Source organism: Simochromis diagramma, unplaced genomic scaffold (assembly GCF_900408965.1).
Source record: "Simochromis diagramma unplaced genomic scaffold, fSimDia1.1 OVJJ01000079.1, whole genome shotgun sequence".
Taxonomy (NCBI): domain Eukaryota; kingdom Metazoa; phylum Chordata; class Actinopteri; order Cichliformes; family Cichlidae; genus Simochromis; species Simochromis diagramma.
Window position 1 is genome coordinate 1,009,165 of NW_024387075.1, and position 27,819 is coordinate 1,036,983.

The 27,819-nt window shown below is 39.9% G+C and overlaps 1 protein-coding gene across 1 annotated transcript in view; it reads left to right on the forward strand.

The window, feature by feature from the left end:
• LOC120742314 (protein kinase C-binding protein NELL1-like) overlaps positions 1-27,819 on the forward strand; it is a 287,587-nt gene that overhangs the window by 103,330 nt on the left and 156,438 nt on the right. The window contains exons 6-12 of the mRNA XM_040045578.1: positions 2,065-2,137; positions 2,694-2,776; positions 7,437-7,571; positions 8,703-8,805; positions 10,627-10,700; positions 15,166-15,265; positions 18,278-18,406. Of these exons, the coding sequence (XP_039901512.1) occupies positions 2,065-2,137; positions 2,694-2,776; positions 7,437-7,571; positions 8,703-8,805; positions 10,627-10,700; positions 15,166-15,265; positions 18,278-18,406 (697 nt within the window). The remainder of the gene's footprint in view (positions 1-2,064; positions 2,138-2,693; positions 2,777-7,436; positions 7,572-8,702; positions 8,806-10,626; positions 10,701-15,165; positions 15,266-18,277; positions 18,407-27,819) is intronic.

A 27,819-nucleotide genomic window follows, 5' to 3' on the forward strand; every position in this document is an offset into this window, starting at 1 on the left:
TAGAATGAGAATACAGACCCTTTTGTTATTAGTAAGCAGATATCTTTCCTTTCCTATAAAGTAGAAATTCTTCCTTGGTATTCTAAAGAGCTTGGAAAGAAAAGCATCTGGTCTTCTCTAGGTTTCTTGAAGATGTTTCACCTCTCATCTGAGAAGCTTCTTCAGTTCTAAGAGCAATTGGTGGAGAGTCACAGATTTCAAGCCCTGTGGGAGTGTCCCCAAGAGGGTCATGGACCCCCTGTTGATCCTATTGAGCCTAATCACACGAGCAAAGGTGTGAAAATGGGTGTAGGTCACAATCAGCCAAGGTTTCAGGTGAACCATTGTGAAACCTAGGCTACGTCCACACTAGCCCGGATAGATTTGAAAACGGCGTTTTCGTCTGAAAACGCTCCGCATCCACACTAGCATTTTCAGTCTTTTTCACAGAGTTGTGCGCCCACAAAACGGCCGAAAACACTCACGTTCCAGTTCTGCACATGCGCAAAAGCGAGTGAGACGTAAGAATTTGAAGAAAAGCTATCTGGAGCATGTACAAACAGATATTAATCTTTTTTTTAGGGCTGTCAAAATTGAGAGCAATCAAAACAACTGCTGTATAATGCCCTCCGCTATCTTTGTTTAATTGGTCACATGACTGCATCACATGACTAAAATGCGTCATCGTTTTAGAAAGTCCGCGTTTTCGAGTGTCCACAGTGCTATGGGACAGCTCCGTTTTGAAATGTATGGGTTTGCGTTTTCAAAACTCTGCTTTTTTCCTCAGGGAAAACGCAGTCTCATTGTGGACGTAGCCCTAGTTCAACATTTATTAGACTCTGAGTCACAATGTTGGTGAATCTGTAAAGAGTATTCGTGAGTTTGCAGCAGATCATCTCTCATTTCTCAGGTATAGTCTCACTTTTCAAAATTATATTAAACAATCTTGTGAAAAAGTCCATCGCCCTCTTTCCTAGACATCTTCATCCTGATCATAGCCCTCATGTCCTGATTACTGATCCTTCATCAGGTCCTCAAAGTAGTCCTTCCATCTTCTCAGCACACTCTCTTCACTTATTAACACATCATCTCTTCATCTCTGTCCTTAATCACCTTAATCTGGTGCATATCCTTTCCAGCTCAATTTCTCTGCCTAGCCAACTGATGTTCATGAGCCGCATGTGTGAGCTTTGAGTGAAAAGTCTAAATAACTGACAGTTTTAAATGGATTTATTTTATTTATTGACCAAATTTACTTTTTTTTCTTTTTGTTTGTTTTTAGTAGTAATTGACGATAGTGAATATCAAACATGTATCTGCTAAACAGCAGTACTTTTTTTCTTTGTGAGCACATTAATGTGCTCAAATGGGATCCATTATGGTCTTCCTCATTTTCTATCGCACATGTGTCATCATAATGGTGAATGATGTTTGAAATGATGAAGTCAGTGTATGAGCAAGCTATCTAGGAGTCAGAAGCTGAAGCGTTTTACTGCTTTAGGTGCTCTGTTTCAGACCATTTTTTCAACTCTTGGGTCTGTATGGTGTCAGTAGTGTCCTTATATGGTCGTCTCAGGCACGCCGCTCTAGCCATGAGCAAAGAAGCCACACCCACCTGCTGTTTAACTCTCCTGTACCGGGATTTGCCAAAGGCTGTGTTTAAACTGTTGTAAATAACTTGTTGGCCTGTAAACTGTGAAACATATGTCAAACCCATCTCCCTTGAATGATGAAAAGTCATTCTAAGCCACAATCAACATTCCTGTCACAAGGGTAGAATGACTCTGTTTACCAATATTTCACATAAAAAAACACACAGAAACATTAATTTTGACACAACACTGGCAGCTAACCAGAAGATAGCTGGGAGGGGAAGAGGGCTATAGGGGCATGTTTCATACAGTGGGTGGAGTGACGGGGTTTGCATTAAGGCCCAGTGATAATTAGAGTTTTATTTCTAAGTCTAAATCGTGAAAGCTACACTAGTCAAGCCCAAGAGTGTGATTGTGGAGATAGAAATGAATATGTCTATATTTATATTGTCTCCTTTTCTCTTTTCACTTCACCCTCCCTCTCTGTTGCCAGGGCATTATTCAGGATGTGAAGCTGATTTTTGCTCCCAACGGCTACATCACACAGTGTCCAAACCTTAACCGTAGTAAGTACCGTGATTAAATTCATGCATAGTATTGAGTATTAACAACATGATAGAAAAAAAACTTTAGTTTTATTAGTGTGTGCTATTGTCAGCTGGTGGTCACCTCTATGAAAAGCTTTGAAAGGCTCTGTCTCCTCGGGTAAAACCTCTCTCCATTTTTGTCTCCTTCCTCTGCTCTGGCAACGTGGCTTTATTGTGCTGTATATCAGATTCAGTGCAGCCTCTCTCTTTGGCTCCTCCATCTGTTTACTGTCAAAAAACAGATTAAGATACAGGGCCACCGCTGCACTACTGTCTCTGTCACTTGATCAATAAGGCAATCACACCTGGGTGCTTTATTGCTGATACTAACAACAGGCTCAATCCTAAGACAAAGAGTCTACAGCTATGTAAAGCTTCCCTTTTGTTTACTGTTGGGTGAGCTGTGGCCAAATAAATGCAGTCATTCTAATGACTTCTGTCTTCTCCTCTGTTAATCTCCTATTTAAATGCTTTCCTGTTGCTTTTCTTTTCTTTGTCTCTTCTTTGTTTTGGTGCTTGCTGTTCATCCCTTGAGCCTGTCCCACCTGCAGTGATTTTCTGAGCCTGGTGCAAGGCATCATGGACCTTCAGGAACTACTGGCTAAGATGACCTTGAAGGTACGAGCAAAGAATAACCTCCCACGCAGAAAACTGCTATAACTGAGTCACAAGAGAATTAGAACCCTAGGAGAATGTACAGTATGGTGTACCACCGCAGTAAAGAGAGGTTTTTCAGATAAAAGAAACAGCCAATTTGCAAAATGCTGGCAACCATGTCTTAAAGGCTTAAATAAGGTACCAACTAATACCTTTTTCAAGTTGCAATCTGACATGTAAATAAAAAATAAATGAAAATGAATAAATAACTTCCTTCTTCAGTGCAGCTGGAGAAATCCAGCCCCTTTGATTTTGTTGCCGCTTTCACTGAAGCATATTGTTCTGTCTCTTCTGAAGTCAGCGTCTCGTTTTTGTTTAATTTCAACAACACGGTGCCCAGTAAAGACATAAGTTATTGTTAGGGAAACAAAAAAGAAACCATAATCTGTCTTTAGAAAATATGATTATTCTGCCTGTTATTATTGTGAGCATGAATCAAAGCAGTTTTTAAAAAGAAAAATACAAAAGATAATAACGTGCACGGGAAGGGAAACAGAAAACAGACAGTTACTTTGTCCCAAATGGTCATTCTGTTTTTACACTTTTCACTTTGAATACAATTACTCCACAACAATAGAAATAAATGTGAATGCACCCACTTTGTTAAAGCTCCTTGGTCATGCAAATTACTTGTTTATAGAGTAAAAACGTTGATGGTAAACCTCATAGGGACAAAGTTAATCCCACTTATCAAATGTTCAGCGTCTAAACAAAATTTAGATTTGGTCAAAAAATGAAAGTGACGTGTCTATAAAATGTGCACCTTTAAAAGAGAAACCAGCAAAATCATCAAATACCTAACCCAGATCTTTCTTGTTATGCTTAGCACCACATCACCATGCCACCAAGTTTATGAATACAATATCTTGAGAACAAGGTGCTGTAGGATTTTCAAACTGATGCCATTAGTGCATCTCCTAAAATCTCTGACATGTTCAAATGTCGGTCACGTTTTTTGAAAATCTTATGAACACGATAAATCGAGAAAGATGTCACCTAGGATTTTCAAATTCATACCATACGAGTTTCAGTCTCAAAATCATCTCTGAATCAGTCTCTGAAAATCACCTAGTATTATCAAATAATACCACAGGTGAATCTGCTTGGAGGCTGAGGGCAGCAGCACTGGCAGTGTTTTTTGACCAGTAGCAATCATTGAAAGCTATGAGATTATGATTTTGATAATGATCTTTGTTTATTGCTTTCCAATGTATTGTTCTTTTTCTTGGTGTTTTACACCCTGGACAAAGGCCTCACACTATGCCACACCTTTACTGTTTTCAGTAGTAGCTAACTGTTTAAGCAGTATAAAGGTTTTCTATTAGGTTTGATATTAGGTTTTTCACACACATAACGGACATGCGAACCGGGGTTCATAAAGGTGTCATGAAATGATGACTGCACTGGTACAATCAGAGGTTACCAGCCAGCATGCATTCAAGCTTAGAGCCAAAGCATGGCCCATTTCTAAGACTGAATATCTGCATAAACGAATGCGTATGAATGTGTGCTTGTGTGTGCGTGCGCACTGCATGAGTGAGTGATATAAGGTGAGAGTGGATGAAACAAAGACATCTTGGTGGGTGGTTGAGCTGTAGAGTCATTTTTGGCGTAAATAAGGATGAGATGAAGAACATTACCCCACCGCTGCGTCGGTACCTCCTACTTCACATGAGTGCAGCCTAACCTATTGCCACGTGACCTCACTGCACGTACAAGTCGCAGCAGGGAGAATGCAGTCATCTCCACGGCTAAATGGCTGTCTGCCTCTGTGAAGTAGAAAATAGAGGAATTCAGCATGAGGTGAATAATTGCTTGGTCCTGAGCGTGTGACGTGGAGTGTCAAGGTGGGGTGAGATGACAACGCATTTACATGCATTACACCTGAGATGGAGCCCGAGGATGTCTTTGTGCCAAAAAGTATACTAGAAAAAGCTCAGGACCTTTGTTTCATGATACCACAGCATGCAGTATCAGTATTGATCCAGTTTTGTTTCCCCATATTTAAAATTTTGATTCGCTCCAGTTACTAAAAAGGAAGAAAAAAAACATGATGTTTACTCGGATACATCCAAACTACCGTTTGGTATTCACCCATGTATGTCATTTCAGTTCTTGAAGTCGGCAGATATTAGACGTCTCTGAATTTTGGGTTGAGTTTTCAAAGATATTTCTTATTTTGCGGAGCAGCATATATATGTTCTTTATTTTATTTATCATAAAGCATCATGAATGAACCATTCAAGCTAAGATAAATATTCCCTTTAAAACATTTGCTCACATAGAAATAGTGAAAAGTTGACTGCTTGAAGTTGCTTGGGCATTACCGCAGGGCCAGCTTCAAAGCTTCACAGAGGCAACTAAAAAAAACAAAACAAATGATGATAATAATATTAATAGGTAACATTTTATAATATGGGCCGTGACTAAGGGAGCAATTGCCCTGTAATTAAAATAAATTTAAGTACATTTTTATTGAAATTACAATGTAGTTATACTTTCATAATACTATTTGAATATGTTTATTTATAAATCTACAAATACCTAAAGGTAAGCAAACTAGAATAAGGAGTATTGAGTCAGGTACAGAAATAATTATACTGTAAGTAAACTGAAGTATATGTAAGTAATTTTACATAGTGCATGAGTAAATTTAAGTATTGCATAACATCAGGTATTTTAAAGAAAAGGAGACACAGATTATTCTGTAAGTAGGTACTTTGTTGTAAGTACTATCTAAGTAACTTTAAGTTGTGCATACATAATGTATTTTACAGGAAAGAAGAAATAATTACATTATAAGTTAATTTAATTAGTGTATAAGTACCATTAAATAATAACTATTGCTATAAATATCACTACTAATATTGTTATTAGTAAGCGTAACCCAGCGGTCTGATCCTGCAGTTTTAGAAGGTTAAATCCAAAGGATAAGTATTTTTGAATATAAATTTCTATAATATATACATGTTCTCTCAGTGTTCTCTCTGTTTACTTCGGCTTCCTCCCACAGTCCAAAGACATCCATGGAGTTAATTGGCAGAATAGAATGGCTTTACTATTAATATGAATAATGATCTATGGAAACCCAAAATACAATTCATTAATTCCTTCCTAATTCACTAAAATGTGCAGATGAGCCCTTTTGCAAATTAAATACCAGCTTAATGTGGTGAAAATCTTCTATATTAACCTCTGCAAAGTGTTTTTTTTCTGTCACTACTGTAATCCCAAGTGCTAAAGCATTACCATCACTTGAATTATAGATGCACTGATGCATTGAGTTTCAAACCAAATCCCAATGTGTGTTTGTTTCATTGTTCCAACTAAAATATGATAAGCGCTTAACGACAGACAATTCAGATCTTGATTACAAACAAAATTTAATTAAATGTTCATTGGCCCAAGACTCACTGGTCCCCAGAATATGATAAGATTGAACTTTTACGTGCTTGACATATCTGTCAGACAAGCAGGAACGGCAACAAGTGATGAATGACGTAAATATCATAATGTGAGGCTTCTGGTGTGTCGACTTTGTGTTTAGCTGGGACTTCACACCTCTCTCAGGCTGTTGTATCCACCATAGGAGATCCATGCCTGTTAACCTGTGACTTCTTTATGCATCGTCACGGCGCCATTTGATGCTCACACTGTACAGGAAAGGTATTCCTCTGTGGTGCCTAAAGGCAGCCTCCGAGCCTTTGAAATTGCTTTTCAAACATTTTGTTTTTGGGCTTTGACAGGACATATCTCTACTATTCATAACTCGCACAGCATTCCAGCAGCCAGCCGAGACTTCTCTAAATGAAGTAAAAGGCCTCTGTGACATCCAGCATTTTTTCTTTTTTCCTGAAAAGCGTGTATCATTTCCCAGCTACTCCTGTCTTTTTGACACTGAGACCTGGGCAGCTCTCAGAGGAGCGAAGTGGTGGAAAGGCAGGGTTGCAAACCGTCTAAGTAGACCTTATAATGTCTGAGTGCTCAGATCAGTTGGAGTTTTCAGATTTCTCCAGCTTCCCATCTATGAAACAGAACTCAGATTTTGTGTGTGTGCGTGTGTATATTTTGTATTTTTTAGGCACATGTAATATACACATAAACCCAACAAATTTTCAAATAATAACTTGAGGATAGTGGGTTAATGTACAGGTAATCCCAAGCCAAAAAATTGAAAATCTAGGCTAACTGGGTGGAATAAAATATCTCAAAGAGAAAAGAAATCTGATTTTGGTCTACTCCAACCCGTGTGCCACACAGTTGTCAGTCAAAGATGCTTCACTTGTGTTGAGAGACAGCTGTGAGGAGTGTCAAGCATGAAATAAGCTGAGGAAGAAGGGGCTGATCAGTGTGTAGGAATATAAGAAGGGTGAGGTGGGATCGAAGCTGTTAGTCCTGTCATTTCTCAGTAGATTATAGCCTAAGGTCTCAAGCATGAGCTGAATGATGATGACTTATTATTCTATGTGCCCTACTAATGAGTGACTCCCGGCGGAGCACCTCGCGGTGAAAACCATCCGGGGCATGCCAGGGGGATTATGGGGAGGGGATGAGGGGTAAAACCAGCATGCGCACTTAGACTTCTGATTTCATTTTGTGACTCTGGCGATTCTGTGTACAGCTGAACTATGCTGAGTCTAGGCTGACCCAGCTGGAAGGATGTCATTGCGAGAGGACCTGCAGTGCCAACGGTCTGGTCTACCGGGATAAGGAGCTGTGGGTAGAACCTGAGAACTGCAGGAACTGTGCATGCAAGGTGAGTGCCAACCTCATCCTCAAAGAGTGAGACCTTGGCTTTTGGTTATCTACTTTCAATTATCACACCCTAAAAACCTCCTTATCAAGCACTTTAATCTCACACTGGTGACACATAATAGTGCAGCAGCATCTTACGGTCCTTTTTCTCTCTTTAATGCAGTCTTTCCAGCCACCATACCTGCCACTTAGCTCTCTTAACTTGCCTTCCCATCAGACCTCCTATTCACCCAGCCCGAGCATCATCTCTCTCTGCCTCCTGCCCGCCTCCTAATAAGTGCCCCCTAATCAGCCTGACTGCCTGCACTCATACATAGGAGCCAGATTTTAAAATGCAGTGAATCAGGCCATCGCTGGCCTGGGAGAATTAGACTTGCTGCATCATTGCACATCAAGCACAGGGTGAAGTTTTGTCAGTCTGGTTTCCTCCCATGGACATGCCATTAACTGATAACCAGGGTGTCCTAGGGAATCATTTCAGATGACTCTTGAAATGAAGAGGCGATGGCAGAGAGAGAGGTATCAGTCTCAAAAATTAAGACAGTCCTTCAGGACCTCGACTGTCATCAGGCTACCCTCACTCAGTCTCTACTGTGTGAATAATCTGTTTTCAGATTACATGGCATCATCGTTTGTTCATTATTCTTAAATAGCACAGCTGTCAGTTTAAGAGTAGTTCTAAATATAATGTTATGAATAGTTTAGCTGGTTTATATGACACTTGGAAGGAAAACTTTGCTGCTTTTGCTGTGTGTATGAACATGTCGCGAAGAGCTCTTTAAACCTTAGCTAAGGTTAAAAAGGTGCTCTATAGGTGCAAATAAGGTGTAATCAACAACTTTCAACTACTGCAAACCTTAGTGGATAAAAACAAATATCACACTATATGTGTTACAGATTTAGTGGTAAAAAAAAAAAGTCCCCAACCCCCAAGCTAAAGATTTAAAATGACATAGATACTTAAGCAAATGTATCCTATATTGAGACACAGAAGGGAGGAGACATACATTCAAAGTGAATTTTACAGCAGTGCCATAGGCAAGACCCTTATGTTCACACCGAGCTTTGGATTTTTCCTTGTAATGTTTGTTTTTATTCATTTAAAACAAAAGAATATCACCTGCTCTTACAGAACGGTGTGGTCGAGTGTCGCAGGATTTTCTGTCCTCTGGCAAACTGCTCAGAAGACTTGTTGCCTGTACATGTGGATGGAAATTGCTGCAAGACATGCAGACGTAAGTATAATGAGTAAGAACCAAGCCCGTGAACAGAAGTTAATTTTTCTGTTCATTTTGTAGTCACTATGACCCAAAATGAGTGACTACGACTCAGGAACAAAGTGTTTACAGAGGTCAAGAAAAAGAGCCATTTTTACATCGACATGTTAATTGGGTTCAAAATTAGGAAAAACTTGGCGTGATGCCCTGTATCTGCCACCTCTTTTAGGCTATAAGTGGCTGAGCAGTGCCTGATTTGCTTTGTTCATTTGTCACTTTTTGGAATGAGCTCTTCTTAGCTTGTTATCTTATGCTTTCGACACCATCTACACCATTACTTTTGAAGTGCCAAAGCAAGAGAAGATTTCTGGTGTTGCCTTTTTGCAGCAGTGTAACAATGTCACATTGTTCCTTTTCTTTGCTAGAGAGAGACAGCAATTGGCACAGCCACAAAATATAGCTTTTAGGTTAGATAAACTAGTGTTGTGCCTTAAAAAAATCCCCTTATTGACTCACTATTCACTGTAATGGATAGCTAAAGACTGACTCAGTAATAAGGGGCTAAATTTGAAAACCAATTGTTGTCTACTGGTCGCTTCAGTATCAGGCTGTGATGCTGATGCACTTGTAGCTATGGACTTTGTTAAGTTGCTTTTTCATGCTTTTTTTGTTTTTTTTTACCAAAAGCTTTGGTGCTTGCTTCTAATAAGCAATTTTGTAGCCATGATTGAAAGCAGCAAGGATTGCTGCAGGTCTGTTTGAAAATATGATGCATTCACAGTGTTTACTTGGTCCAACCAACAACACAAACCTCGAAATTAGCAAAATCAGCTAAAGCAAAGCAGGAACTTTGTACATCTAAACCAGGGGTAGGGAACTCCAGGCCTTGAGAGCCGGTGTCCTGCAGGTTTTAGATATCACTCTGGGTCATCACACCTAAATCAAATGATTAGTTCATTACCAGGCCTCTGAAGAAGTTCAAGACACGTTGAGCAGGTAATTTAGCCATTTAAACCAGCTGTGTTGGATCAAGGACACATCTAAAACCTGCAGGACACCGGCTCTCGAGGCCTGGAGTTCCCTACCCCAGATCTAACCAGATAGATAGGTGCAACTTTTGTTTTTTTAATGTGTTGGGCTGGGCTGTTGTTTCTGGGCAATGTTCTTCTGACACAGTGAAATCAGAGTAAGCTATGGGCCGAGAGCGAAGATCACAGTCATCTGATTTTTATGGAAGCTGAAATGGAATCACTGTAAAAAGCACACAGGGGTCTGCTTACTGCTCAGAGACAACTGTCTTCTTACTATACTGCAAAAACACTGAATCCCCAAAGTACAGACAGCCTTTGAATAATTTCAGCCTCCTCTGCCTCTCCCTCCATTCACTCCTTCCTCGTCTTCCTCCCCTGTGAACATCAGAGCTCTGGCACAAACGAATGATGTAGCGGCGCTCCGGAGCTGCGACTGAGTGCTCCACAGTCCTGCACCCCAGAGAGGAGAAAAAGCAGGACTTCATATCATATGCTTCACTTTCTATTTCTGCTTTATCACCAGAGGAATATGCAGAAGAGACTTCCTCTGTTGTATTCTTAATGCGCTGTTACAGTTCCTTTCCGCTTGTGCACACTAGCCAAGAACAACTTTGTTTCAGATGGAATTAACTATGCAAAACTTCAGCCTGGAAACTTTTTTTTTTTTTGTAGGCAACCTCCAATTCTCAGTGTTAGCTGAACAATTTATTCAATTTCTGGTATTTCATAGTTTTTGTGCTTACCCAAACAAAGTGATATAGAAATTGTCTTGTCTTGTTGTTCATTTATTTATTTTTTTTGCCTGCAGCAAAATGTACCTACATGGAACAGACATTTTCTGAGGGACAGCGGTTTTTGTCCAGGAGCTGCCGGGAATGCAAGGTAACTCGTCTTTTATTTTTCCATCCTCTCCCCAGCGTTTAGTCTTTATCGTGCAACCACCAGACAGCGCCTCTTTGGAACTTGAACATGCAGTGCTCATGTGTGCGGTGGACTGCTCGGTGTGTTATTCAATTAACCAGCAGGCCTTATTAGTTTTCCCACCCTCCTGCAATCTGTTCAATCTGCCTTTTTTTTCCCCCACCGCTCTAATGGCGAGATAGCCAGGTAATTAGAATAACTTATGAACACGGCAACACAAAGGCCTGATTTGAATCAGAGCTTCATCATTGCGTAGATTATAATTGAACTCATTATTCCAGTTCAGCATAGAACAGAGGTGGGCTTTCTCCACTGAGAAGCCATTTATCTTTAAAGGCACTATTTTAAGGAGAAAATTAGCGTTTTATGCATTTAATTGCTTACAAAGACCCAGACATTTGGATTCCTGGACTCTTTATTAGCCCTTAGAGACCCTGAAAGATCATTAAACAACAAATGTTTGTTTCAAGCAATTACAATCACATTTACTCCTGGACGTAAGATCTGCTAAAAGTCCAATTTGGGCATATTATATTTAAAAGGGGGTTAAAATGTATTGTTTTTTTAGCCCTCTTGGCACAAAGACAGCCTGATAGTTTTAATGTGTGTAAGTCAATATGTGCATGGTTTTTCTTTTTTCTTTTGTGGTGACATGTCAGATTTAGAAGCATTGATCTGATCTGATCCTTCTTCAGATTTTTTCTCTGGCCTCTCACCCTGGGAGGGGGAGAATGGGGAAAAGCAATGACATATCTGTATGTGTGTCATACAACATGAGGCACAAACACAAAAAGAAAGAGAAAAGAAGGAAAGAGAGGACCACTCTAGGCCAAATTATGAAGTATTATGATGTGTGACATTAGTCATTCTGCTCGGCAGCTTCAAACCATTAGTGTTCATTTAAAACTCTGTTAGTGTGTTCACATGTTTAAGTCCACTGACTACAAATCCTGTGTGTTTGATCACTTGCCAAAAGCATGTCATCACTTTTTACTTTGATTAACGACCTCTGAGCCAGCCACTGCTTTCAACTGAAAGCTAGGTCACCTCTAGGGGTGATTAACTCTTAGGGACTCTAAATAAAATTGTCACTGACAAAAACAGAGAATTTCCATTTCTTTAGTATTCACTGATCCAGCATACAGCAGTGCCATTCCTATAAGGAAGCCTTTAACTTGAAAATCATACGTTCAATATAAGTAACTTTTTTTTAATCTCTTTATATTACTTCTGGCTTATTTCAGTACTGATCATTTTAGTTTACCTCAACTTTATTTTATTTATTTATTTATTTTTTTTACACAATTTAAATCCAAAACATCAGCATTCAGGATCCGAGTTACTTGCCCTACACAACCTGTCACTCCTCCAGCTTCTACAGTCTTAAAAATGGTGTGTCTGGAAAGTATTCCCAGTCTACATTTTGTGTTTTTGTTATTTTATTCCAAAATGTATTAAATACATTTTTAAAAATTATTTTTTCACCTCAAAATTCTACACATAATACCGCACAATGACAAGGTGAAACAACTGAATAAAATAATGGCGATAATAAAACATGTACACACAAAATTGAGCTCAGGTGCATCCTGTTTTCACTGATCATCTGTTAGATGTTTCTGCACGTTACTGGAGTCCAGCACTCAAAAAAATGAAATTGGGTGGTTATTAAATTTACAAAATTCAAACTTGTAATGTAAAAGTCCACTGACTACAAAATAATTTCATGTTTCTGTGGTGAACATAATGAAATCATGTAGGATCTGCATGAAATCCAGCAACTTAATTTATTCTTGTTGAGATGACATGATACAATCTAGTAAGAGTGGTTAGTTGCCTGGATTCAGAAAATTCACAAGATCACACAAGAGTTCAAACCACAGGAAAATCACTGGGGTTAGAAGAGAAAGATAACCCTAAACACACTACGTATATGCCTTATTGTAGTTTAACCTGTAAAGGACAAAAACGTACAGAAAATTCTATATAAAGCCTTGTAATCATAGTTTCCCTATTTTTTTGAAGTCTAGATTGACAGCTTGGTGGCACAGGGTTAGCACTGTTACCTCGCAGCAAAAAGGTCTTGGGTTCAAATCTGCAATCTGGCCAAGTTTGCAGTGGGTTCTCTCTGAGTACTCTGGTTTCCTGACACAGTTAAAGTCATGCAGTAATTGGGGTTAAGTTAATTGGTGTTTCTAAAATATCTGTGAACATGAGGGCAAATGGTTGTCTGTCCCTCTGTGATAAACTGGTGACCTGTCCAGTATTCTGACTCCCACCCTATCACATCTGGGATAGGTCCCAGCCTCACTGCAAGCCTGGTAAAGATAAGATAACTCTTTAAATGAACTTAAAATATTGATAAATTAATAAATGGATTTCTATTACAAATAAGCATGTTTTGTTGCACTAACGTAATTTGCATGGGTTGGATCAAATCAATTAAAATAAGTTGGACACAACTGTAGTAAAACAGTTGATTCATCATTAATTAATCACGTTAGTCCAACTCAAGTACATTAAGTTGGAATAACAGAATTGCATAATGCTAAAATAAAGCAATTTAATTACGTGGAAATTCTTTCCATGATTTTTTTATGTTCATTCAAAGAGGGTTTTTTTTGAGTGTGTGGTGAATTCAGTTGACTGGACATGATTTGGAAGGCACACACCTGTTTATATATGGTCCCAAAGTTGATAGTGCGTGACAGCCATGATGTCTAAGGATTTAACTCTAAAGCAGGATTGTATTGAGGTACAGATCTGGGGCACGGTACAGAAACATTTCTGCAGCATTGTAAGTCCCAATGAGCAGAGCGGCCTCTATCATCTCTAAATGGAAGAAGTTTGGAACCACCAGGACTCTTCCTAGAGCTTGCAGTCAAGCTAATCCGATTGATTAGGGTAGAAGGGCCTTACTCAGGGAGGCGACCAAGAACCTGATGGTCACTTTGACAGAGCTCCAGCTTTGCTCTTTGAAAAGAGCACCTTCCAGAAGGACAACTATTTCGGCAGCACTCCACCAGGTTGGCCTGTATGGTAGAGCGGGCAAACCCATACAGTGAAGCATGTTGGTGGCAGGATTATGCTGTGGAGATGTTTTTTGGGATGCAGGAACTTGGAGACTAGTCAGGGTCGAGGGTAAGATGAATGCAGCAATGTAAAGAGATCTCCTTGATGTTCATCCTTGTAAAGAGATATCCTTGATGTTCATCCTTGGTGCTCCAGAGCACTCTAGACCTCGGACTGGGGCGAAGGTTCATCTTCCAACAAAACAACAACTCCAAACACACAGCCAACATAATAAAGGAGGTTCTTCAGGACCACTCTGTGAATGTCCTTGAGTGATCGAGCCAGAACCCAGACTTCAAAATGATTGAACATCTTTGGAGAGATCTGAAAATGGCTTAAAATTATTCTCCATCCAACCTGATGGAGGCTGAGAAGTTCTGCAAAGAAAAATTTGAGAAAATGCCAAAAATATATGCGCAAAGCTTGTAGCATCATACACAAAATTATTTCAGGCTGTATTCCTGCCAAAGGTGCTTCAACAAAGTATTGAGTAAACACTGTGAAGACTAATACTGACTGATGAATTATACTGCACTGTGCACAGGCTTGGTGTTGCTGAGCTCATCATAGCTGTCGATGGCACCAAACAATGCCAGTATTCAAAAAATTGATTTGACAACCATTAACATATAGTTGCATGTTAAAAATAATAGAGTAAAAAGTGCTTTTTCAAAAATAAAGTACCTGGTTTTAAGGTTTTCGGCATTTATTGGTATTTTCTGAGATATTGCAGATTGGGCGAACAGACTAAGCTTAAGCCAAACTGGTAATTTTATTAATTAGTGATGAATATATTCATTTATTTGACAGATGGCAACGCTGTAACAGTTAGATATGTAATCGTTTTATGAAGCTGGCTAAAATATTACCATATATATATTTATTTCCACCCTGGTCACACACAGAGCAACATTATTATTAATTTTCAAGTTTTAAAGTCTAATATTCATTTTATTTCCATGGTTCCTTTGGCTCCTTCAGAGACAAATGATCTATTTGGCTCATTTAGGCTTTTCCTCATTCAAATGTTTTTATGTGTCTACTGTTTGAGTCAGTAGTGCAGAAATAGTGCAGCTTTAATAAATTAACTGAAATACAGAATACATTTTTAGAAAAAAAGCACGATCAGATGGTGAGACAGAGGTTCACCAAGAAACTGAGCTATTTACAGATGACATGAGAAAGCAGTTAAAATGGTTCCTACAAAGAGACGACATTGAGGAAAGATGTGAAATATTAATATATATAATTTGTATAACTGGTGGAAAACTGATTCTCTCTTAATGCATAGCCCTTCACACATCTGACCCCATCTCTGAAATCACGATGTCTTGCCTGTGTCCTGTCCTTCCAGAATGGCCTGATGGTGAAAGTCACAGAGACCTGTCCAGATCTAAACTGCACCCTCAGTGAACAGATCTTACCAGATGGCAGATGCTGCAATGTTTGCAGAGGTACATGTTTCTTTCCACTTCCCACTGCACTTTTCTCAGTTGTACGGATTACTTTTTTTCTTCTTCTTCTTCTTTCTTTTTTTTTGCATGTACACACACCGGTACTGTGTCGCTGTGAGGAGTAAACACAGCCGTCTTCCCAATGCTGATTCAGGCTGTGCCTCTGCAATAATTTAGTCTCTCTCCCTTGTCATCCACTGTGAATGCTTTTTGGCCCGTGTACCTTTCAGAGCAGATTGGTCTTTCTGCCATAGAGCACCTGCTATGCCTATTTACCTGAACCCCATTGCTTTGGCAGGGAAGTGCTACGGGGTAAATAGCCACTGGTAATTCAGTAAATACATTGAATAAACAAACTACAGGAGGCTGCCATCTATAGAGACATAATGAAAGAATCCCGGGGCAGGTTCTGAGTGAAGGAAATTGCGCTCTTGTTTAGGTAAGGTAGCATTTCTTAGACTCACTGTATTCACACAGGACGGGGATGAAATGGAAAGGAAAATACATGTTTGGGAATAGGAAAGAGAGGGAGACGAAAAGATAAATGAGTATAGCATAAGACAGCAAAAAGCAGAAAGGTAAGGGAAGGTAAAATGAAGTCTTAGACTTGCTGTGATGAAGAGAAGGAAGGGGGCAGATGGGAGGTAAATAAGGTAAAACGCACATGCCAGCAAAAGAAAGGAAAAGAGATGACGACTACAAACTGATATACTGATAATACTGAGAGTGTTAGGTAAAGAGTAAAGAGAAAGCAGGAGAGGAACTTAAGAGTAAAGGAAGGAAAGGACTTGAACTCCTTTTGTTGGAAAGTAAGAGAAAAGAGTAAGGAGAGAAAAGAAAGCTATGCAGTATTAAGGGAAATATAGCTGAGGAAGGAAGAACAGAAAAGTAGATTTAATACAGTAAGGAGCAGCAATTAAAGATTAAAGTCTCAGTGCCTCTTCTCTCCAAACCTTTTCTTACCTCTCCGACACACACACACACACACACACACGCACACACACACACACACACGCACACACACACACACTTGCTAAAAAGCCAAGTCGGTCATTATTCATTATCATTGTTTCCAAATCATCTCCAGGCCTCTTTTTACTGCGTCGTGACTTGGTCCTTTACCACCACTCTGAGATGTAATTGTACCTCGCTGTTAAAGTCCTCGGAGTCACGCTGACTTTGTTAAATTGGTAATTACACAATTGTCACATAGTCTTCATACCAGGTAGAATTTCACTGGGGAAAGAAAACAAAGAATTGCACAGTGTGAGGGGCTCGTGCAAGCGCGCAGTGCAGTGCAAATCAAAATCCAGCAACAACTCCCCTTTTACATAAACACACTATCACAGTTGGTCTCTCTGTAACATGTACACATGATCCTGTGAGGACCCGCTGCAGATGATGTAAGGACTGAGAGGGAGAATAATGCAGGCACAAGTCTTTCTTCGGTAATAGCTCCCCAGGCTCCCTGCCTCGCAGGGCTTTTATGTGCAGCCAGTCTGTCACTCATTACAGGACATGATGGGCTATATCAACTCGTACCTACTGAGCAGGAGACAATCATCTATGTCTGTCTGTCTGTCTCTTTGTCTGTCTGTCTCTCTGTCGGGTCACATTTTTGTGCATGTGCATGAGTCTCACTCTGGCTTGGTTCAGATCACAGAGCACAGATGAATGATAGATGTAGCTGTTCTCTATCTACGTAGGCAGAAATGATCACACACAGGCAGGAGACCAGAGTTCGAAGTTATCATCTAACTAGCTACTAGCTACAACTAGGTACTTGTTAATTATTGCCAAAGGGGAAAAAAAGAATAAAAAAAACATCAATATCATTAGTGCAATTAACCTCACAGCAAGCCCTGTTATTTGTCAGATAATCACATCAACACTCCAAACAGCACCAGCACCACAAAAAGACAGTCAAGAGGTCCAGCTCAGCTACTCCAGTTAGCTGAGGTAATGTCTAGCAGGCAGCTAGTGGCTCCAGCCACCTGTGCCAGCATCTACTTGTAACCAAGAGGCCCCTTTATCATGCAGGACTTCAATATTTAAATGGGCGACTTACATAGAAATTCACCTGTTACCATGACCAGAACCTTTTTCTTCTTTTGCACTAGGCATAAACATGTTTATTCCTCCTAGCAAGTTGGGCACTTTGATGTGTACCCAGTGGAGATTAACTGGCTTTTGTAGATAGTCTCAAGTGGCCATTTGAGGAACTGGCACTTCATCGTTTGGCTTCATTTTTCAGCCCTGGCAGTGGCTGCTTGGGTGGAGCAGCGATAGAGGGAGAAGAGTTAAACTACTGGGCACAATTTCCTCTAGGACTGAAACACAGATGGTCATTGGGGAAGTCAGCAATTGGAAGTTTTCACTCATTGCTACTCTTCTGTAAACACGGCTGTAATTATTCCATGTTGCCTTGAGATAGCATCTTAGCTGCACACACAGAATACGCTCTACAGTATTTTAATTACATGGCAAAGCTTGTTATATTGCAGTTTTGTGTATGTGTGTGTAGTTGTGTTTTGAATTTTGAAAGTTGTCCATTCTGTATAACTGATGCAGTGCTCCACCTGTTGCAGTAGTTGTGGTTTTTCAGAAATTGAAATTTCATTAAAAGGATGTCTTCAAATACTGTAAGAGCACCGTGGCTCACTCAGCCGAGTGAATTGATGACTTGGAGATCTTCCTACATCAGCAGAGTGTGTGTGTGTGTGTGTGTGTGTCTGCATTTGCATGTTTTGTCTCGTTAGCACGTGCACTTTTACATGAGAACTTTCATTAATACACCAGATTTATTCAAAGTTGTAAACTCACCGTACACTTCAGGCACCCTGTTATCCACAGTGTTGTAGGTGACAGGAACAAGGTTGCTCCTTTGTGCATTTATCTGCTTTTATCTCTGTGTTACGGGCATGCATGTGTGTGTGTTTGTGTGTCTGTACACAACTTTTTATAGCCTTGAGTGAGCAGATTTCAAAGGTTTCCTTTGCTCTTTTCTTTTAGGTTATGACTTCTGCGCAGAGGGACTCATTTGTGGGGAAAACTCAGAGTGTAAAAACAGGAATACTAAAGCAGAGTGTGAATGCCAGAGTGGCTATGCCTCCATCCACGGGGATTCTACTTACTGTGAAGGTAGGACCATATTTTTCCCCAGCTCAGGTGAGCCAGGGCCAGCGTGGCTGTCTCATAATGTCTATTAGCACAGGATGTTAAAAGCAGAATGGGTGGCAGCGCGGTGAAGCGTCAAATTCATTGTTCTGTTTTAGGAGGGTGTTTATGAAGGCCGTGGGCTGCAGACTGAGATTTGTTATGAGCTCTGGGTATGACATGATGATGACTGGCTGTAAAGAGAACAAGGATTGTTCGGTTAAAGAGCAGCTATGAACCAGGCTCGGGACTTTGATTATGCTATTGGGGCTGTTGTTAAAATAGATTTTCTTTTTAAACTTATAAGCAATTTGCTTCTTTCATAGGAGTTTGACAATAGAGCTCTGGCACTCCTGTTTTGAGCTTATTGTGATACAGTCAGTATGATTAGAGGGTGGCAATAACAAACACAATAAGATAGCCATGTGCCAACAGTGGTGGAATATGTACTTACAGGAAGTTTTGACACAGCCTTTCAGGATAGTTTCAAGCTTTTGCTAAAACCAAACTTTTTTGGTAAACTTAGCTTGCTGTTGGAAGGATTTTTCCGCCTTACGCTGCATGCTGGGCTTTCCCTGTGAATCATGGCATCTGAGTCTGGAGCCATCGCTTCGCTCATTTTCAGGGGTTTCCAGCCCGTCTGGAAAAAGTCGGTCATCGGGGCGCTTCCACCGCGTGGGTTTTTTCGGTGGAGCAAAAGGCTCAATCTGTGGGTGCTGGAGGCCCAGATTACTTGCGATGGCACTAATGGCCTTATTTGACTGAGAGGCTTGGGAGCGTCAATCTGTGGATTGAAGGATTTGCTCAGCGCTCGGTGAAGTTGTCATTGGGTCGCCGCCACAACAGACTAAATCCACTAAATGTGCTGAGAGCTGTGTAGCCACAAGCCCTCCAGTCTGTCTGCTTTTGTTTGATCTGCATGGTAAAGAGGTTTACCCAGAGCACCACTCAGTCCACAAACAGTCCCACACCGTATGAGGAAAGGCTGGGAAACGCTGATTGTTAGATCAACTATGTAAATCATGGAGCCGTGGCTCTTGGCATTATCCCTGCGATACCCTGAAGGCATCGCAAATTTCTGTTGTTGCTGGATTAACGGGGATCCAGACGTACATCACGGTAATATTTGATTTGGCTTCAATATCACCTCCCAACTTAAACTGGCTTAGATTTACGCCTTTTCCGAGCAGACTGGAGTAATTGAATCTTTATATGTGGGTTATAATCAAAGCACAACAGTGTGATGGTGTGTCCTCACATCCTAATGATTGTTTTATAGAGCATATTAATTTCTCCACTTATATTTTATAAACATGAGATTGTGTCTAGCTGTGGCATTAAGCTGTCATTAAATGTGACCGTTACGTCCTCATAAATGATTTAATGTGCCACTGAATAAGTGAAGATGAGATTATTTACTTGCAAACAGAGGGCTGTTTGAGCAAGGATGAGAGGATTTAAGCAGAGCTGCTTTTCAGCCTTCTGGCTTGCATTCAGTCGCCTATCGTGTCCTTTTTTTTTTTTTTTTTAGCTGAAATTGTTGATATTTGGCTCACAACTTTGGATAAACTCTGACTGACTCAATAAATATTTTGGAGACTTTTACAGGATGTTTTTTTTTTTTTTTAACTTGTGTGACTTTTTTCAAATGTTTTCATTTTTATGGTGCACATAAAGGTCAATGAAGTGACCGTCCATGGTTCCTTGATCGTTTAGGGCAGGGGTGTCGAAACTCCAGGCTTTGATGGCCGGTGTCCTGCAGGTTTTAGAACACACCTGAATCAGATGATGAGTTCATTACCAGGCCTCTGGAGAACTTAAAGACATGTTGAGGAGGTCATTTAGCCATTTAAATCAGCTGTGTTGGATCAAGGACACATCTAAAACCTGCAGGACACCAGCTCTCGAGGCCTGGAGTTCAACACCTGTGGTTTTAGTTGTTTTTAGACACTTTTCCAAAAAGTGTCTAAAAACAACTAAAAACAGTATACATTTAAAAGTCACTATCCAGTGAAAATAACAGTGTCAACAACAGTGTAATGTAGAGCTACTGAAAATAAATGTAGTGATATAGAAGATTTAAATTTATAACAAGACACAAAAAATAGCATTCTATGAATAATAACTACTGATGAGACTTCTTGTTTATTTCTTATATGCATTTCAATCAAAAGTAAATAAATTAAAAGTACTGGATTACTAAATTAATTTTAGCACTAGGAATTACAGTCAAAATAAACACCAACAGATGCAAATTAAGTATTAATTAGGTTGTAAAACAAACAAAACATCATATTTCACTATTTCTATAAATGGGATCAATTTCTCACTGCATCACTGTTTCGTGATATACAAAGGTGTGGCAACATCCAGTACCCTATTTACCACTGCTCTACATTTACAATAGGGTTCTTTAAACACAAGTATGGCTCACTAGGTGCATCTGGTGCATGCCTAAAAATGAATTTATTATCCCTTGCGCTTTAGGAGAGTAGGGCGTATGATCAAATGTCTAGAAGTCAACACAATTGCCACCTTTCACACAGACCGTTCTCATTCCCAACGTGTATCATACCGACGATTTGTCACGTCCCGAGGCGTCTCATAGTAACGCGAAAGGTAACCTTCCGTATCCCTATGACATGCGCCGGATTGTGGATGGAATTCAATAGAATGACGTGCCCAGCGGTAATTCCAGCCCTAACCCTGACCTTAATCCTAACTCTAACATTAACCTTATCCCTAACCTTGACCACAACCTTAACCATATTAGATATTGTTTTCCAAAGCGATTCATGATGAGAAAGTAAAATAAATGTACATGTCTAGATTCATTCCAAACGGTTCTCTTGTTTCCGAACGCGTAACATACCAACGATTTGTCACGTAGCGTTGGTATGTTACGTTTTGGGATCAGAACGTGTTGCTTTCACAACACTTTTGAACTATGTGCTGTATGGGTTTAATCAACCTACCCCAGTTAGTTTTGATGTTATGACCACAAGTGTTGGAGTAGGAAGGGGTGAAAAACCCAATTTCCCAGATTTAGGAATAACACTGAAATTTGACATGCTCCAGACCATTACTGATTGGTTAGAATAGGTAATGTCACATAGTAATGTTGACTATCACAAAACCTGATGTTTGCTGATTGGCTGTGGCAAAGGCAAAGCACTCCTCTTTTTGTCTTAGCATTCAATGAAAGGCTATTGTTTGAATCTCTAATTGTGAAGATGAGTTTTTGAGTTTCAGCGCAATTCTCATCCATTTCTGGGCAATGCAAGAATCCGGTTTAAAGCTGCTTTTTGAGGTCAGCAAGTTAGCTGCTGCTTTCTTCTGAGAAAGAAAGAAAAAGTTAGATCTGAACTGAGAAGGGGCAGTTCACTAAAAAAAAAAAGAATAAATTAAGTTCTGTCCTGAGAAGAAAGGGGGATCTCTTTGAATGAAAATGCTTTTTTCAGGCATAGAAGTCAAAGAAGTTGGAGCATATTTTGTGTGTCTCCTTAAGCATGTGTGACACAGACCTGATTTCTAAACCCAGCGAGAATCAAACATGGGCACACCCTGATGATGGTCTGTCCCTGTGTGGCTGTTTATGTTAAAATGTATTACTGCATTCGAACTGATATCTTTCTGCATTAAAGATCCAGGACTACTTGAAAATGTTGCTCTGGGTCTGCTCATTGTTATCTTAAAAACCCTTTACGTTTTCCTTCATTACTTCCATCATCAAGCTCTGACCAGTATGACAACATTACACACGACACCGCTGTTCTCCAGTTTTTGTTTTTATTTTAACCAGAATTGCTCAAAGCATTGTTGCTTTCTGACCTTACAGTATATTTACTGTGTTCGTCTTTATTTTCTGTTGTATACATAATGTTAAAATAGTAGAGTCTCATAGTAAACATTACCAAACCTTCCGATAATGAGTTCAGCATACACTCAAACAACTGATTCTTTGCCATCTTAAATATGAAGCAAGAATTTGGAGTAAACTGAAAAAATATAAAATCAAAGATTTTTATATTTAAATAATGAATCATTAAGCAAATCAAGTATATTTCATTTAACCAGATTCCATGAAGTTTAATGCTTCACATTTTACTCATGTAGCGAAATACATGGAACATTTACATGTAATCAGATGATTTACAGAAAGCCTTTAGGACATTCTTTGACTATATGTACAAGTAATCCCTGTAGAGGCAAAAGCACATGTTTTTTCTCTTCTTGGCTCTGCATGTCATTAAGAGTGGATCGTTATAGAACAGAAGCCCCACCCACCTGCTGCTGCAGCCATCTGTTTAACAGGTGGAGGGCAGGTAAAACAGCTTGTAACAAACACTGGATGCACCGAAGGCCAAGGTCCAGTGTAAATAAACAGGATTTAAAACTGTAAAAATGTGCAAAAATATGAATACTCTATATATAGGAGATATATATATATATATTCATGAAACTCATTCATCATCATTCATCATGTGTGATTCAGTGGGAACACCATGCTGGAAAACAGCAAAGTAACCTGACAACAAAACAAATGACTAAAATTAGTAATAAAACAAATAAAAGAAACAATGTTGAAATGGTGATGAGTTACATCTCTTTTGATAAGGCCAATTTTAAGGTCACCTCAGTGTCCAGTGGCCAACTAAAACAACCAGAATTTATAGAGCTGATCTTGGAAAAGCAAAATGTGTTTGCATTCATATCATAAATGTGACTGCAAAAGCTATGAGACAGGACAGGAGTTACACAGAAAATTAATAAGAAATAAACTGGTAAGCTGGCTAGAGGCACTGTTGCTGTTTGACACTGGCTTCATGATTGTTACATGTGGCTTAATTTAATTGATTTAGCTTAAAACTCAGAAATGTGTGACATAAGCCACTGAAAAATAGGAAAATAAAGAGCACTGAGGATTCCCTCTTCCTGTGTAACAACATATGTATCTCGTAGCTTTGCATCTAAGTCCATTATTATGACTGAAATTTCCATTTGCTGGTCCAAATGTGGCAATATGCGAACAGGTTTTTATGTAACGGTTTTCTACCCGAGTCAAATGCTTAAAAAATAATTTCACACACACAAAAAAAGAGCTACCACACTGGGAAGGGTGAAAACAACTGGGTTGCCCGGCCCTGGCCACAAGGTGTCCCTTATTTATTTTTCAGGGAGTTGGCAACCCTATTTACACAGCATGTCTCATTCACATACATTCAGTCAGAAGTGGGATGTTATTGGCGAGGGTATAGTCAGATAAATTCAATCTGATGCTTAAATGCTAATTGCATTTATAAGAAATGCTAACTACGACTTACGTTTTGCGTTACACATGCTTTGTTAGCTGCTTGGCATGTCACACCATATGATGCCCCTCCATTCAGCGCACTGCGTGTTTTAACGTTTGTGCTAATGGGCTTATCAAAGGCTTATTATCCTCATCAGCTCTTGTTTACGCTGTCAGTGATATTCTTACAGTCCCAGTAGATCTACTGTATCCTTGCTCGGCTCCAGAGGATACAAACATTAACGCCGCCGCTGCCGTTGTTTTGCTGACAGCTTGTTAATCACAGCCTAAAAAATCTCCTGTGTTGCTGACACACTTTGGCTTGAATCTGCTCTAAATAAAGCAGACATGCTGATGTGGAAATGCAGTTGCATCATTGAAGGACAAACATTCTCTGATTCCCCATTCTCCTGGCTGAGTGCTGCAGGGACCCTCCTCCCAAATGGCCTGTTGTTACCCCAGGAGTCTGCTCTGTATGTGTGGTAGAAGAAATCCCAGCATGCGTCCAATACTGAACCAAAGTGCATCCTAGATAGTGGATATATTTCTTTCATTTTTTTTTTTTTACAGCCTCTCAAGTGCCCTTTCTGTGCACTTCTTTCCTCTTTCATGTTTCAAATTAAAGGCGCTATCGCCACGCTGCGTCCTTGGAAATGTTTATGGGTGAGCACATCAGGGAAAAGTCAGAGCAGTTAGCAAGACGCTCGATTGAAGTTGAGGATTTTCACATATGCGGAGCTGGAGCTTATTTCCATAGAAATGGTCTCAGGAGGTTGTTGTAGAGAATTCTCCTGCTGTCAAGAGCCCTCGTGGGTCACTCTGCCCACATTAATGGCAGCATTAGCTCCTGCTGTGCCCTGTAACTCTTCTCTGGCTCTTATGTGCAACTCAAACACCGACTCGCCCCTTGATTTACACAGAAAGGTGGATTTGTTCCACCACCTCATCAGCTGGGCGTTTGTGGTCAGAGTTCAGTTGCTAAGTTCAGCTTAGGGTAATTAACAAGCGCTCGATCAAGCTTTTTAAGGCTTTTTAAGGCTATCAGTCACTGGCTGGCTTATTTTGTTTTTCTTTAGTGTTTTATTTGGTGCAGTTTTTTTCTCTTCCTGCTGTGGGTAATAAGATTAGCGTGGGGCCGACACATCAAACCTAACAGGGCTATTTCTGTTTGTTCTGCTCGCTTTCATTTAGCACTGGAACAGCCAAACTCCCCGGGCTCACCGACTTGCTCTCTGATGTGTCCCCTAAGCTAACAGGCTCCTGGGAGCTATTTTTTATGATGTCCCCGATCTCCAGTCAATCTCCACTGACACCACAGCACATTTCTCTCTTCATCTTTTCCTTTGCTTTATCTCTCACCTCTTAGCTCTTACCTCTTACTGATAATATGGTGTGACTTTGGTGCTAATAGCGTCACAGTTACTGCCACCGGAGTTGCTGCAACCATTTCGGCTGATGCGTTGCCATATTTCTTGACAGATTCTGGCTGGTATAAAAAGGCGATACATCAGCCTAAGTGTTAGTATTACCCATTTCATGCATCATGAAGAACTTTATTATAAAAAGAGGCAATCTTTTGATAAAGAGCACGGGGGGGAAGGCCTCACTGCACATATGAAAAGAAAATCTGTGTCATTCTTATGGTAATGGTATTGCTGGGATAATATTGATTCGTCATCTTAGGTGATGACTCATTTCAAATGAGGCTAAACATCACTGCTACCAGTGAATGTAGCTGATCTGCCTGAGATTAATCTTTTTTAAGAAAATTCCACCATGTGAAATGTTTTTGCTTAGATTTGAAGATCGTGAAATTAAATCTACCTTTTCCAGTTTAACAAAATGAAACAGAAAGTAGGCGTTATTTGCCCCTGTGTCACAATCTCTGAAAGAAGAAGGTATCCAGATTAGCCCTTTAAAGCTTGAACTATGGAATAATAGCCAGAAATAATTGCCTTTTTCGCTCACAGCTACAACTTTTTGAGTTTTCTGTGAATAGATTTTTGCCCGGATACCTGTGAAACCTTGAAATAAATCGAGAATGTGAAGAGAATCACATATTTACACACACACACAGTGTTGCACTCTTACTAATACACTGTGGACCCTGCAGTGGATCACTGCCTTAGAGATCATTTCCTTTGTAGCAATAATTCATGTGAGAATAGTTCATGGTGACTTTTAGCATTCTCGCTGTTGGGGCCACAATTCATCGTCTCGCCTCTGGTTTTTGACGCGGTGGCCGAAGTCTAAAGAAATGTGGTTTGAACATAGCATGGCCTCATGTCTTGACTCCTACTTGCTGAGATGTTCACATACCATCGAGTTGTATCTGTGTGCTACACCAGGGGGACAGATGAATTAGGATTTAGGAAGTTATTTGTGCTGGACTTTACCCATCTTGTCTCTCTGCATTGCTGAGCCACCGTTATCGTGTTTTTGCAGAAAAACTGGGATGAGATGGGCATTTGGCTTGGACGGGGCAGACAGTCAGATTGAGGAAGAGCTGTATGGTAGTATGGGAAATTGCAGCTACAAACAGCACTACAGAAAGATCACTGGGAGTTCAAACCCGCAGGAACCATACCCTCAGAGCTGAAAATGAGCCAGTGAAGGGTAGCAGCTGCCTGCAGAGCTGCACAGTAGGAATAAAGGTGTTTGTGTGTGCATGACTGTGTGAGTACAGGTCTGCTTGTGTGTGTGTGGTGTGTGAAGCTGTCCTGGGTTTTCAGATAAGCTCAGAAAAACACGGTGCGTCTCCACCCAGAGTGCAGCACCTGCCCCGTGCTACAGCTAATCCACTGAAAACCAGACAGTTTGTTTACTTTTTCCCGCTGAGCATGACCACACATAACAACTTCCCAGCCCCAGGAAATATGGCAATATGCACGTGCGTTACCTGAAAAGTTTTTCCCATTTTGTATTACAGATCATTTCTTGTTCTCAGTGTAGCACTGATGAGCTGATACAGTATAGAGAACTTCATCCAAGTGCATCCTAAATCAGTTTCTCTTACATGTCAAATGATTTATAAATATAAATAAATTCTCAGTAAGTCTGTTACTTCAAAGTAGAGCATTTCCTAACACTCATGCAAAAGACTTTGTTACAAACACAAATCCAAAATTAAAAACACAATGCAACAAATGTCTGACACACAAGTCCAAATATCTGGGAGTTGATAAGACCAGTTTCTGGACTTCTGGGAGGGGAATGTTGTCCCAGACTTTGTCTGCTGACAATGACAAATGTTTTACGTTGATAAAAATGTTTTGGACTGCAGATCAGTTCCACACTTCAGCTCTTCTATTATGAAGCCATGCTGTTGTAATCAATGCAGTAAGTGGTTTAGCATTATATTAGTTAAATGTCCAAGATCTTCTTTAAAAAAAAGAGGCCCCTTGGATGGGAGCATATCTGTATACTATATTTACCCATCAGGATTGATGCATCCTACAAATTCCATAGTCACTAATATACTAATGACATCAGAAATGTAGTCTTTTGAACTGAGTGCTGATAACAAGGCAGATGGTCCCTTTTTAGTCTGAAGGATGTGCCATCCATGTTTTGCCAAAAAGAATTTTGAATTTCACTTCCCAGAGAAGACGGCAGTGTTTCTGAATCATGTTTACTTATGACTTCTTGTTTGCGTGATAGTGCTTTAAGCTGCATTTATGGATGACACAGTGAACTGTGTGGCAATTTCTCGAAGTGTTTGTGAGCCCATGCAGTGATTTCCAAAACGGAATCATGACTGTTTTTAATGCAATGCCACCAGTACTGAATATTTTTATCAGTATTTTTACCAGTATCGGACATAATATCATCAAAAGATTACTAAAATCTTTTGATGATATTATGTACTGTAACTGATGAGACATTCATTTCATGTTAAGGAACACTGGTTTAAAGTTGTTCCACAAATTATCGATGTAGCCTTTTGGGGGTTTTTTTTTTTAAAAGACTGATGAACCTCTGCCAATTTCTACTTCTGAGAAACTGCCTCTTTGAGATGCTCTTCTTATACTCAATCCTGTCACTTACCTGTTTCCAATTAAAGTAATTAGTTACAAAACATTCCTTTGGTTGTTTGATTTTGATA